We start from the raw sequence: 14336 nt of genomic DNA, 5'->3' as shown, positions 1-14336 counted from the left end.
AGTCTCAGTACTCCTCAGCAAATCTAAAATCCTTGATGTATAACAAGAAACAGACATGACAAAGAGTGCAGAGAATGAGATCATTGCTGACTTTGGGATAACTTAGTTTGTAAATTAGTAGCTACACAATATGGCCAAAACTTTGTGGACACCTGCCCATCACATCCATATCTGGTTCTTCCCCAAACTGTTACCACAAAGTTGGAAGCACACAGTTGTATAAAATGTCTTTGTATGCTGTAGCATTACAGTTTCCCTTCACTGGAACTAAGAGGCTGAAACCTGTTCCAGCATGACAACGCCCCTGTGCACAAAGCGAGCTCCATGAAGACATGGTGTGTGAAGGTTGGAGTGGAAGAACTTGAGTGTCCTGCACAGAGCCCTGACCTCAACCCCACTGAACACCTTTGGGATGAACTGGAACACCGACTGAACCCCAGACCTCCTCGACATCCCAACATCAGCGCCTGACCTCACTAATGCTCTTGTAGCTGAATGAACTCAAATCCCCACAGCCACGCTCCAACATCTAGTGGAAAGCTTCCCGGAAGAGTGGAGCTCATTATAATAGCAAAGGGGGAATAAATGTGGAATGAGATGTTCAACAAGCACATATGGGTGTGATGATCAGGTGTCCACAAACCTTTGGCCATATAGTTTATGTCAGTAGTATGGAAGTGATTTGGTTAATCAGACAAGGTTAAACAATAAACCAAACTAACATAGACAACCATAGCTGAAGAATTTGCAACTTGCACACCATATGACAGAAAAAGCAAGCAGTGGAAGGAAATGACTAAAGCCAAACTTGTTATGATTGTCTGCATTACATAATAAACACTTTATTTTGAATTAAAATTAAACATTTTCATATTATCACAAAATAATTTTATCACAAAAATACCCTGAATATCATCATATTATTTGAAGGATATATCACATATCTCTATGTGTTGTCACCAGGGTTTCACTGCGCTGACGCTGTGGCAGAAACTGTCGCATCTGGATATGTACTCTCTTACCAATCAATCATGTCTGTCAGAACACAGTGTGTTTTTCAAAAATGCATTTGCATGTTTCTATGGTTGCACTGTGCCTAATGGCATTGTGTTTGTTTCAGTGGCGAATGTTTTCACTTTGCCTAAATTCATGATTTCCATATTAGGTTGATGTGGATACAGCATGAATGACAGTCCTTTCCTCAGAGAAAGAGAGAGAGAGAACGAGAGAGAGAGAGAGAGAGAGAGAGAGAGAGAGAGTACTCTGTCGGGGTGGCCACATTGGAAAACAGTAAACAGTACAGAGAAAATTGTCCCTACTGCAAAGCAATCTCAACATAAATAGCTTGGTGCTTATAGTTCGTTGGCCTTCAGGTATTGTATTTTTTTTTGCCTATATTTGCCTATCATTAATGGGGCTTGGGTGCTTGCATGCCTACTGCTAAACTGTGTTCACCTTTACTTATTGTTTAGCTGTAGTTTAGTTCCTATAGTGTAGATATTTATCAGATAATGTAACTGAATTTTCGTGTGATAGTTTTAACTCGTCTGAGCTGTAAACAGCGTGTTCAGTGGCATGTGGAACTGCTAACTGTTTAGTGGGACTGCCTAATATCTTTTATCCGTTAGATGTTTTCTAGTGTAAGTTGAAATGCTCTCTTTACACCACCAAGGATCAGAGATACATGGTTCCACACTCAGTAATGATACTATGGTCTTGTTTGTGAAATACTGACTCCTGGCCTTGACAGTTGACTGTAATAGAGCTTAGTGGCTGTGTGAAATGTGCTGTCTACAGGCTGCAGAACCACAGACCAGGAAGCATGTGTAACTAATGCTGGCATATTCATTATGTTGCTGTCTGCAGAAATGGCTTAAAATCCAATCAAAGAGTGTGCCAGGGGAGAATGATGGGAAAAGAAGCCCGGGTGACATTTTGGTGAGAGCTGACATGTCCTCTCAACAGGACAAATGCCTGTTCTGTTCAAGAGCCGGTCACAAATTACAGCAATTTCTGTCAGACTGACACTCGATTTTGTCACCTGAGAAATAATTTATACCCAAATCTGAACAGCTTTGTCGGCCATTTGCCGAGTGACTAACCACTTGAAGCGATGATTTACAAACAGATGAAACACAAACAGGACCAGTTTGGTTTCAAACCAGGTTCAGCAATGTGCACTAAAGGGAAATAAAGACATAGTACAGCAATGCTATTCTGATACTTCACTTAAGTTTCACGGTTGAGTAAAGACTTGTGACAATAGTGTATTGGAGAACATCCCAAACAAAACTGAAAACAAGACTGGTGACAGAGAACAAGGTGAGAAAGAGAGAGAAAGAGAGAGAGAGAGAGAGAGAGTGGGGGGGGGGGGGGGGGTATGGGGGGGGGATTGAGCCAGTCGAATTATGTGACCCTCTATCTTTTCCACAGATTACTGCAGTGTACAAACGTATCTTGGCAGAATCATCTTCTTTCATGCTGGTGTTGACTTGCATGATCGGTGACACATATAGGAAAAATTATCTCATGATCAATACGTGACTATATGGATGAGCTTCTACACACAAATAAGAACCTGTGGAATGCAGACTGTAAATGACGAGACCTCAGAGAATACATCACAATGTGAATATTAATAACGTGAAATCAATTTGGAATCACATTGGTGCCTTTTAAATGCTGTCTCTGTGCATCAGTTTTAATAATCTGGGGATATATGATTTATTTGAGTAGTGATCATGCCAAAGAGATCATATGTCACTGTCAGCAGATTTGAAAATCATTATATGCCAAATTATATGCTACTTAAAGTAGCCATAGTCACACACACACATACACACAAACACACACCTGCCCATTCATGCATTTGGGTCTCAGAAGCGCAATGCATAAACTCGTGCAGATACAGGTCAAAAGCTTCAGTTAATGTTCACATTAAACATCAGAATGGGGAAAAATTTTCATGCAAATCAGTCTCTAGAGTTTACACAGAATGGTGAGAAAAACAGAAAACATCCAGTGAGCGGCATTTCTGCAGGCGGAAACACCTTGTTGATGAAAGTGGTCAGAGGAGAATCTTAACACAAATACGCACTTTTTACAACTGTGGTGAGCAGAAAAGCTTCTCAGAATGCACAACACATTGAACCTTGAAGCAGATGGGCTACAACAACAGAAAAACACATTGGGGTCCACTCTTATATACACACACATACACACACACACACATTCTATATGGTCAAAAGTATGTAGACACCTGACCATCATACCGATGTGCTTGTTGAACATCCCATTCCAAACCATGGCCATTAATATGGAGTTGGTCCCCCACTACAGCATGGCCATGGGGATTTGCCCATTTAACCACAAGTGCAGTAGTGAGGCAAGGAGGCCTGGGGTGCAGTCAGTGCTCCAATTAATCCCAAAAGTGTTCAGTGGGGTTGAGGTCAGGGCTCTGTGCAGGCCACTGAAGTTCTTCCACTCCATCCTTAGGAAATCATGTCTTCATGGAGCTCGCCTGGTGCACAGGGGCATTGTCATGCTGGAACAGGTTTGAGCCTCTTAGTTCCAGTGAAGGGAAATTGTAATGCTACAGCTTTCAAAGACATTCTATACAACTGTGTGCTTCCAACTTTGTAGCAACAGTTTTGAGTAAGGGTACATAAGAGTGTGATGCTCTGCTAGGTCTTTGCTGTTTTCAGCTGTTTTCAGTTCCTGGTTGTTCTTGGGCGTTTTGCCTTCAGCAAGTGAAATGCATGCTTTATGTCAGATGATTGATTTGGCCATTGCAGAACATTCCACTTTTCTTGCCTTAAAAAGTCTTGGGTTGCTTTCGAAGTATGCTTAAGGACATCGTCTATTTGCACTGTGAAGTGCTGCCCAATTTTGAAGCATATTCATGTCTTCCTGTTTTTGAGGCTTACCATAGTTTACAATAGTTGTGGTAAACCTTCTGTATTTACTCTGGTGAAATCCTCTCTTGATTGTTGACTTTGACATAAATACAAGTGCCTCCTTGAGGGTGTTCTTCATCTGGTCAATTGCAGTGAAGGGGTTTTTCTTCACCAGGGAAAGAATTCTTCTGTCATCCACCATATTTGCTTTCAGTGGTCTTCTAGGCCTGTTGATGTTCCTGAGCTCACCGTTGCATCTTTTCTTTTTAAGAATGTATCATGTACAGTAGTTGAGCTTATAGTCATTATTTAATTTCAACTTCAATATACCAATATTCTAATATGTGGTAGACAGCTAAAATAACAATAACTTTGTCAATTTCCAAATTTGGATGGCCCTGATTGTATACAAAATATGTTTTTTAAGTATATCAAAATATACTTTGGGACTAGTCTGTAAATGGGAGAAGATTGCCAAGGGGCTTCAACGAAGTACATATTAAAGAGTCTGAGTACTTGTGTAATTATATTTCTTCTTCTTTAATTTTTAACACTTTTACAAACATTGTTTTTGGTGAGAAAACACACATGTGACAAAATCAGACCACAACACATGATTCTCCTGTCACAGACTGTGAAATGCAGTGCTAAACACAAGACATTGGGAAAGATTAGGCTCACATGAGTGATGTGAAAATAGCACAGACAATACACTATAGAATTCAATAAGCACACCTATTACACAGTACAAAGAGTGGACAGCAGTGCTTTATTCACAACACTGTGAAAAAAAAATCAATATACATGTTGCTTTGCTGTTCCTTAATCCTTACCAGAGTATATGGGGTCATGCGTATACTCAGCAGGCCAATTAAAAATAATGCTCACAACATCTGGCTTGTCTCCAGTAGTTAATTTGCCATGCTGCTGTGCACCATTCAATTGACCAGCTGTCTGCTGCTGGATCAGAACATCTCCTGAATAGTTCTGTGACTTAGGGCAGCTGTGTCCCTCGAATGGACAAGCCTTGAAAGCTTCTGACCAAGTAATGCAGAATAGAAATCAGAAGAAAAATATTAAAGATTTTAAAGGCTGTCTCAGCAATAGATTGCTATTGGTTTGAAAATTAACCTGCTTGACATTAGCAGTTTAAAGGATTCAGTTAGATTTAGCTCCTTTCCTGGAGATGGCATGTAGAAAAGCAGGTGACAAGAGGTGACAATAATACAAGTTCTACAAAATAACAATAAACAAAGGTAAGATAGTCATAGGATGAAAAAAGCAAGAGGTTATAGCAAGTGCTAGTACTAAGCAGTGCGCAGACCATTCAGTCAGAGTACCAGTGACAACCATTTGAATCATAGAAGGCTAGAAAGGCAAGTAAATACACATAACGATGCGCAACAAATATCATTCATCAACCGCTTCACTCACTACTTCAGAACAGATTACATCACTGGTTAGGGGACAATGTTCTTAGAATAGCTAGTAAACCCTTATGGCTTCTTTACATACATAATTTGCACATAGAAGTCTCTATTTTCTGATAAAGAAGCTTGTCCTGTTCCTCATCCCCTTGGCTTTTCTCTTCTCTTCTTTTCAGAAAGCAACCAGATAAACAGTGTGGGTCCAGGATCAGGCCTAATGCAGGCAATGACCCAGTACCCCACACTGGGACAGGCCTCTCACACCTATGAGCAACCCCAGCCTGTCAAAGAGCTCAACAAATATGCATCATTGAAAGCAGTAGGTAAGCTAAACTTTTTAGTTCATTCAAATGCAAAAGCAGGTCTGAAATTGTATACTATCAGAGATTAAAAATAGATCAGTAACAGAAATTCAACGGCAGTAGAACTATGATGGCGATTTTCCTGATAACTTTTAATATGGATGTTTAAATTACAAAAAAAAAATTAAAAAAATTAAAAAAATTATTCTGCATCAAGGTCCAGCTCATTAAAGATGTTAGTTGGCAGATAGCTGTCTGAATTTGAGGACAGATGCTGGCAGAAGAAACAATGCATAATGGTGGATGTCTTGCCGAGACAATCAGTCTCAGCCAAGGTTTTCCTCCAGGTAATCCATTAAGTGCTGCCTTTTGAAAGACAGCAGTCAGAGAATGTTTGAAATGTTTGGCCCACTGCTGTGTTAAAATGTTTGACCCACTGCTAACTGAGACATGGTGCTCATTGCCACTGATATTTGCTAATCTTGGGGTATTGATGTACATGAATGAGCCTTGTTCTCCCAGGTGACCTTCCTGTCTCTACTGCCTGGCTTGTTTTGCATGCTGCTCTGCCTGTAGCTAAGTGTTAGTTCTAAGCAAGCAGGGACTCAAGGGGTGCCAGGGTTAGAAAGGTCACCTCAAGGATATTTAATTAAGCAGTCTAAAATATCGCAGAGATCTCATGCACATATATGCTCTCCCAATTAGAGATTTAGACAGTTTCAAGGCGATACCAGTGTGTGAAAGGTGGGAAACTTACATCTCACCCTGCCTCACTGGGGATTGGCTAAAAAAACTGAAAGAACAAAAAATCTCTAGAGACTGATGATCAAAGATAAGTGCTTGATATAACTGCATCAACAAATTTAGATAAACAAAATTCATATGGGTTTAACACCTAAAACTTAAAAAATATTTTTGATTGCTTTTTGGTTACCATCTCCAAGGGCTCCTGCTACATCCAGAACTTGGATTACTGTCTGTGCATCTTCTTCCCATGTTGGTTTCCCCGGGTTCTCTGGTTTCCTTTGACCACAGGCTCAGTGTGCCTGGACTGGACTTTGGATCCACTGTGACCTTTACCAGGATGAAGTGCTTACTGAAGATTAATGAATGGATGTTAATTATGGATGCATAAAAATAACTAGAACAATCTGTGGCTGAATGAATAATTGAATACATTTTACAATCTCAGACCATTTCGATACCTTGCAAACTTGTTAAAACCTAATGTAGACATTATTTTCCCATAGATACTCCTTCCACTTGTAACTGTATACATAAAATATCTTCCTTAGCTTTCTTGTTATGAATATATTTCTCAGAGGGACTGAATATAATGTGTGTAGAGCTGGCTCCAACAAAGTCCTCATTGGAGAAAAGCAAACTGCAGCATGTTTGCCACAAGGCCAAAATATCCTCACAGTTTTGCATATAAGGCAGCTTTGCAGATTTTATTGGCTCACTTTGAACACCCATTGTTTGTTTCTGCTTGTGTTTTCAGCTGAGAAAGCTAACGAGAACTTTTACACAAATCGGAGACATGGGGTGGAATTGACGACCAAAGGCACACTACCCCTGCATCCAGTGCAACTTGAGCCGGAGCCAACCAACCCTTATAGCCCAGAGTTGCCTTGCCAAAAACAAAATGGACACAAGGCCAAGACCATTAAGGTGTCAGGCTCACACCCATTGCCCTATGGCTCCAACACCATTTCTGCCCCAGGCATGCTGAGGAGCCGGGATGGATCAGAGGCGCTTGGGCGTCGCCACACATATGCCCCTAAAAAGCACAGCACGCTACTGGAGCAGGTCAATGAGCTGAGCTCACACAGCCAGCATTACCTGCCTCCCCACCCATACTTCATCAGTAACAGCAAGACTGAGGTGACCGTGTGAGAGATATGACACAGCCAGCTGACCTGAGCCAGACTAGAGTAATGGAAGAGGGAAAGAAAGATTTGAGGAGGCCTAAGAGTTGTTTTTTTTCTCTTAGGGCCTGGCACTGGCAGAGCTGCATCTGACCATCTTCCTGGGCCCCATGTGTAGGATCTGTACTTTTTTCTTTTCAGGAATGATTGTGCATGAAAAAGGATGGTGTAGGACTCATTCCACAGCAACAAGCAGTATATTTTATAATCAGTACTCTCTCAGTTTCAGTTACTGTAATGTCTGCATTATAATGCAATTTAACAGTATAGTTATAAGCTTATGACACAAACAAATTGTTCAGCAGACTATAAAATTGTAATGCAATTACACTCATCTGCAGTGGATTATGGAAACAGTGGTAGTCTGTTCAGTAAGTCTGTAATGCTGTATACAGGACTGCATAGTTCTGGGATACATGGCCAGCAATGTGTCTGAGTACCTTCCTGTACCTCAGGCTCAAATGGGGCAGAAACTCAATTCTGGACAGTTAATTTTTCTTAATCTTGCCTAGTTCATTTTGATATTGTCTCGGAACAATGCATACCACAACCACAACCATATCTGTACTGATACAGCATACATCTGATAAACCTGGGGCCTGTGCTTGTCTGTCAAACCTGGCATTTAAAAACTTTGTGCATTTTAAAGGCAATTCCAGTGTTTTGTCAACAAAGGTGAATATATAGGCCTCTATTTTCATGCAGATATAAGTGTAATTTGCTTAGTAATGCCAGCCTGTTGCCATTTTATTTGGGCACACGACAATTTTTTCACATTTGCTCACATTCTCTCACTGTTGATATTTTAAAGGTCATAAACAAATGATGGTAGAATGGCAAAAAAGTGGGTGTGTCATTTGAAACCTGCCAGTGCAGTGGTATTTTTAAACCCATTTGGTCCAAAAAATGCATGTGCATTACCACCTCCCGAGACCTATTCTTAGCACAGATGCATGGATAAGACTCTATTTTCCTGACGTGAGACACAGAATTATTAGTCTTCTTCAATTTCTTACAACCCTGTTTTGTGGATGTTCACTATTTATATCACTCTTATATCACCCCACTTGAATATAAATAGGCCAATTCACCTAAATGCTAACCAAGTACAACACAGTTATTTATTTTATCTGTAACAATAAGAATGCTAGTTACAGATGTAGTGCACCTATGCATGCATGACTAGACCTTCAACAAGGTCAGAGTGACAGTGATGTAGTGTTTGCTATAAATAACTTCATACCATGGCATGTCACGGTAGGGACTGAGCATTCAGCCTGTTCGTAGGCTGTAGTGATGACTTCTGTCACCCAGTGGGTCTCTGCTTAGACAAGGGAGCACCCACATTATGACATATGAATGACTGGCCTGATGAACAAATATCTTGCCTTGCGGTTCTACCATAACGTATAAATACTACCGTAAGGTATGCACTGGACGCAGTAGGGAATGTTCTGCAGATTGACTTTTGCAGAACGATGCAAGGATAATATCCTGGTTCACAAATTTTAGTGAGTTAACCTTAGGCAGGATCTGTGGGTTTGGCCACAAGGTTACTCTGGAATCATTTAGCCGACAGCACATGCTGGGTGAGCTTATCACCTGGGCATGCAGTTTCCTCATCCTTTTTCCTCTGGTGATCTCCAGCAAAAAGCAATCTTCAGTGATACCCATTATAGAGCAGCATATCATATGGATGCTTGTATGGAGAGGTGTTAAGGGACTCCTACATGAGGGGGAAGTCCCTCCCCAGGTGTTGCTTTTGGAGGGTGCATGGTAGATTGAGGCATCTAGCTTTCAGAAACGCTGTCTATAGCTCCCACCAATTCACCAGTATAGACTGGGAATTGCCACTAACCAGCATTCAAGAAGGCTAGCACTTGTCCAGTGCACTGGGTCCAATCAACAGTGCACATACCATTTTTGGAAAAGTTTCCACCTAATACAAAGCCCACATACTAGGGACTCCTACAGTGCAGTCATTGAGTTTCCCACTGCTCTGAGGAGCCAACACTACAGGCACAGGAGACTGGCCGAGGGTGCCACAGCTCCCCCATTCATGTCAGGGCATCCCAACCACTAGCAAAAGCAGCAGTGGACACCAGGGTCTCACTAGCCATTCCGGGGCCATGAGTAGAACTCTGTGGTTTGCTTGCTGAATTGCTAAAACACATCTGACAATGAGCCAACTCAGTGTCAGCAAAGACCATTTGTGCCTGGCCAAAGGTTTCCCAGATCTGCTGCATGACCTTTGGGTGCAAGTTCCACTCTTTTGGGCATATGCTGCCCCACTGTGTTGAACTGGTAGGTAAATTGCTGTCGCTCAGGCTAGCCATCAGTGAGCTTTGAAGCTGGGGCCTGATTAGGTTGATACAAAGGCAGTAGACACACATCTAGTGGCTGTCCGCAGGCTTCTGGATTCACAATCCTAAGTACTTGGAGGTTCAGGTTGAACTCAGCATGGTCTGCTTGAATAGTTAGCCGCAAATCCAAAAGCTGAATGCAACAGACAAACAGTTTCTGAATCATTTTGCAGAGGTTTTGTTGGGGTGAGAGTGAATGGAGAGAAAAAAATGGTGTGAAAAACTTTAAGTGCCAAGTGAGTGACTTTGCTGGGGTGCAGACGGCAGCAAAGCTCAAGGCCTGCTCCAGTCCTGTTAGTGCCAATAGCTCCGGTGGATCTGAGGGACATGGATAGGTGAGGGTGAGTTGGTGACTACGTGAGGATGCTGTTGACAGCATAAGGGTGATGGAGGCCCTGGTGAATGTAAGGGAAATGCTTGACACACATGCTCCTATCTCATAGTACAAAGTGACTGAGTGAGCTGCTTGACAGATATGCAGTTGGCAGCACAAAGCCAATGAAGGGACACACATGTTCCTATCCTGCGAACTGGAGCAAGCCACTAAACAACAACGATCTAGCTAGGTTGGACAGTACATAAGTGTGACACAATATAGGCTAGGTTGCTAAGCTAGCAACAAGAGAAAACATAAGCTAGCAAATCACAGCCCAACTCTCCAGCCAAGTATGAAATGGATATAATCACTGTGTTGGAGAGGAACAGAAGAAGAAAACAGGAGCATATCACAGCTTTGGAGGATAGAAAAACTATAGCTCCAACTGTAGTCACAAGATGCACAGAATAACTCCAAAATCTACATGTGGTCCAACATGTGCATGAAGGCAAGTAGAGCAAAGAGGAAGAAGTGACATGGCATGAAGGTATTTATAACAAATGCTATTTCACTGACAGTTTGCCACTTTATTACTTTGTCGAAGCTCTCATCATGCATTTGCACATGCACTGGAGAATATCGAGGTATCAGCCACTTCTTCTGGTAGCTGGACCGGATGAAATCGAACAAACAACTCTGGTTAGTACAAGCTGTGGTTAGTACAGGCCAATTCACATTGAAATCTCATATGAAGCACATTTGAGGGCCGAAACAAACCCTATGTATCTAAGCATACACAGATGACAACACCTGTCTAAAACTTTGCTAATGCACATTCCTGCTGTACATACTCAACATGTGTTCTTGCATTTCTGTGGCAGTTATGTGGCTCAGTACTCAAGGGGGTGGTAAAAAAGTCTTTAAAATTTTTGAAACTTTTCCAATAAATTACCAAATCATGGTAATCAGAAAATCGAAGGACCAAGCATTTCTAGAATAGAAGGATAGCCGTAGCCACTCGCAGCATCCCCGCAACGGACATCCTTCAACCTTTTCTTCTCCGAAGCTGTTTCTATTTTCTCTTGACATTTTTTTTGTGACTAACAGAACACACAGTTTCTAGCCAGGCATTTCAATTGCTGTTTGACTGGAGTGACACATCACATATATGCTTGTATGAGCAAACCAGCTCTGCAAGAGCTCTCATCAAACTGCCATATGTGTCGGGGAGAAACCGGCCTCTGCCCTTAGCCGAATATAGCGCCCCCTTGCTGCAATGCTCAGAATTCAGCTTGTGCTTGTGTTGCATTATAAATTTTGCCGTGACACATTTCTGAATGCAACGAAATGTGAAATCTAGTTTGCATAGCTCAGAGCATATTCGCTTGTGTAGAGCCGTAGGGTATGTTTCAGCCCTTTTCTGTGCACATGCTTCTGTTTTAACAACTGTTGAAATCCACACGAGCTGTTAGATGCACCGTGAAACTATACACCTCTCTGGAATTTTTGCCACACTTTCAGTTTCTCTTATCCGTGACCTTCTTTTGATGCTTATTTAGGCCCACTCTCAAAGGTGATCTCAGCATCATTGAAAGATCCAATAACTCTACATACTCCTATATATACATATGAAACGCAAACAGTTTGAAAAGTTTTTGGGCGTGGTGGTTTAGTTCTCCAGCAGTATGTAGCGGTTTGGTATAAATATAGACATGGCAGAGATTGCATTTTGCAAGGAAACTAATAATTTTACCTGTTTGCTTGCAGTGTGATCAGGCATAACGTAAGCATTCAATTCCATCGATAGAAACACAAGTGACAAATTGGCATTTATTGTGTTTTGTAAACAAACTACTGAATATAACTTATATACTATTCCAAAATTAGTCTGAATCTTTTGTTTTAGTGTTTAAGTGTTTATACCAAGAAAACATGGCAAGAGTAGGGGTGGGCAATAACATAAAAAAAAATTAATGAAATAATAATTGTGGTAATGCTGTATCCTGATGCTGAGTACATAAAATATACTTTTAAATTTGTGATTTCTACAGGTAGATTTTATAGGCATGCATATCAACAGTTCTATCGTGATCTCAATATTATAAGGTTCTATCTGCCATTTTGGCCAAAAATGAGATAACCACGAAAACTTAATCACTGGGTAATACTTTATCCTAATCTGGCGTTATTTTTAATTTTTAGGTTTTTGGTGTAATATTTGGAAAAGAAATTAAAGTTCTCCAAACCAAATCTACAAACTCACATATAAACATGGTATAAGGTTCTATCTTCCAGACAATCGTTATCCTGGATGAACACAGCATGAACATGGCCTTGGCCAAACAACGTACACATTTTGTTGACAGAGAAGAACAGACTTGATGCCTCAGTATGGCAAGCCGAAGCAGAAAGTAACTTTTAGTTGTACATATTCTCCATGAGACTAATAAAAATTCTGTGTACAAAACAGTTACAGCGCAGGTCTACTATACTCACTGGATTTACAATTTATAAATATCCGGGCACATTAGAAAGTCTTCAGCATGGTGGAAAGCTAATATTGTGGCTAAAATCAGCTAACATCAGCTGACATTAGCTAGCTACATGCACTGTGCTTAATTACCTGAAGTTTCCAGTATAAACGTCTAAAGGTCAACTAGCAGAAATGTAAAATGTTTTTTCACAACAAACAAAACAATGTATTGTATGTTCTGATGTATTTTAGTATTGTTAAATGTTTTAAAGTGAAATTTCAAAATAAAATATTTTGTTTTAAGAGCAACTTCAGTTTTTTTTTAATTAAATATCTTGTATTTTAAAACTTAGAGAATACATTAAGAAAAATAAAACCTATTGAAAAGTACAGTACTTATGATCAAAATGTGGTCTTATTAGGCTCAAAATGTCTTTCTCTGCTGAGTTTATTTCCAGACATTAATTATTTAATGAGATTAAGAGATTGCCTTATAAGAAACAGCCAGATAGAACCTTATAATACCAGTCAGTATTTCATCTTACAGAATAATAACGTTCTACAGGCATTTGGTCACTGTTTAAAAATCCTCTTTCTAAATGTCTCAATCTTTCCGTAATATAAATGTGAAGTAACCTTGTTGTGCTGTATATATAAATTTCAGGATTTTAGTGGTTTGCTAGCTGGAAATATCAAACAGCTCTTCACCCAGGTAGAACCTTATAATACTAAGTTCATGATATGTGAAATAAATAAATTGAGACTGTTCTCTCTTTAGGTCCTGTTTAATTACAGATATGAGCAATATTATTTACAATAGTCATTCACACTGTATGAAATGGACAGGTGGGCAAAGGGATGGCAGAAGGAGCAGTAGTTCCTGTCCTGCACATCATTTATAATGTCCTACAACATTTTAGTTTTCACATTTTGTTTGATTAAAACAACACACACAATATTAATGTTTTTATATTAGGATAGCTTTTCAATAGCAATGGCCAGGAACGAAAGTGCACCCACTCATCCCTAGCCAAAAGGATGTATGCACTCTCTGTGCGTGGCTGTAGCGTGGCTTGTGAACTTTATATCATTCTGTTTATATTCTTCATTTACCTTCTTCACATTTTCTCTTTAATGCCATTCGATCTCTGTGTTAGACGGATATCTGTATATTTAAACCACTGCATGTGTATTTTGGACAGTTGGCATTGAAAATAAAACTGCGGACATTTGTGTTCAAGTGTCCGCATTAGTGAGACTACCACTAAAATATATAACATAAAATCTACTTACAGAGAAAACAGAACATACTTGCTATAATTCAGCTGATTATAACTACCACTAAAATCCAAGTGAAATCACTTGTGCCAATGGTTACAGAGACGCGAAAATGATACAGTGCTGGTTTTATGCCTTTTTCTTGCCCATAAGCTGTGGTTGACTTGTTAAAGATGAAATATCAATGCCTAGTGCCCTAAAACGTTTCTGTTCATTATTGTAACTCACTAGCATCTGATAAGTCTTTGTCATCTACTTCTGTACCTGATGGCAGAAAAAAATATACTGTAGAACTTCCAGAAATAAATGTCACATGATATATGTTTTTAATTTTATTTATAAAAGCCAATAGC

General features: G+C 40.1%; 1 protein-coding gene across 1 annotated transcript in view; it reads left to right on the top strand.

The window, feature by feature from the left end:
* The window catches only part of shisa9b (shisa family member 9b), a 39718-nt gene extending 25659 nt beyond the window's left edge, over nucleotides 1-14059 (top strand). Inside the window, exons 3-4 of the mRNA XM_026930179.3 lie at nucleotides 5500-5646; nucleotides 7127-14059. Of these exons, the coding sequence (XP_026785980.1) occupies nucleotides 5500-5646; nucleotides 7127-7521 (542 nt within the window). The 3' untranslated portion in view covers nucleotides 7522-14059. The remainder of the gene's footprint in view (nucleotides 1-5499; nucleotides 5647-7126) is intronic.
* Nucleotides 14060-14336: the final 277 nt, after the last annotated feature.

The sequence above is a fragment of the Pangasianodon hypophthalmus genome, chromosome 23 (assembly GCF_027358585.1).
Source record: "Pangasianodon hypophthalmus isolate fPanHyp1 chromosome 23, fPanHyp1.pri, whole genome shotgun sequence".
In the NCBI taxonomy this organism is placed as follows: Eukaryota; Metazoa; Chordata; class Actinopteri; order Siluriformes; family Pangasiidae; genus Pangasianodon; species Pangasianodon hypophthalmus.
The sequence above is the reverse complement of the archived record's forward strand: the minus strand, read 5'-3'. Positions and strand labels throughout refer to the sequence as shown.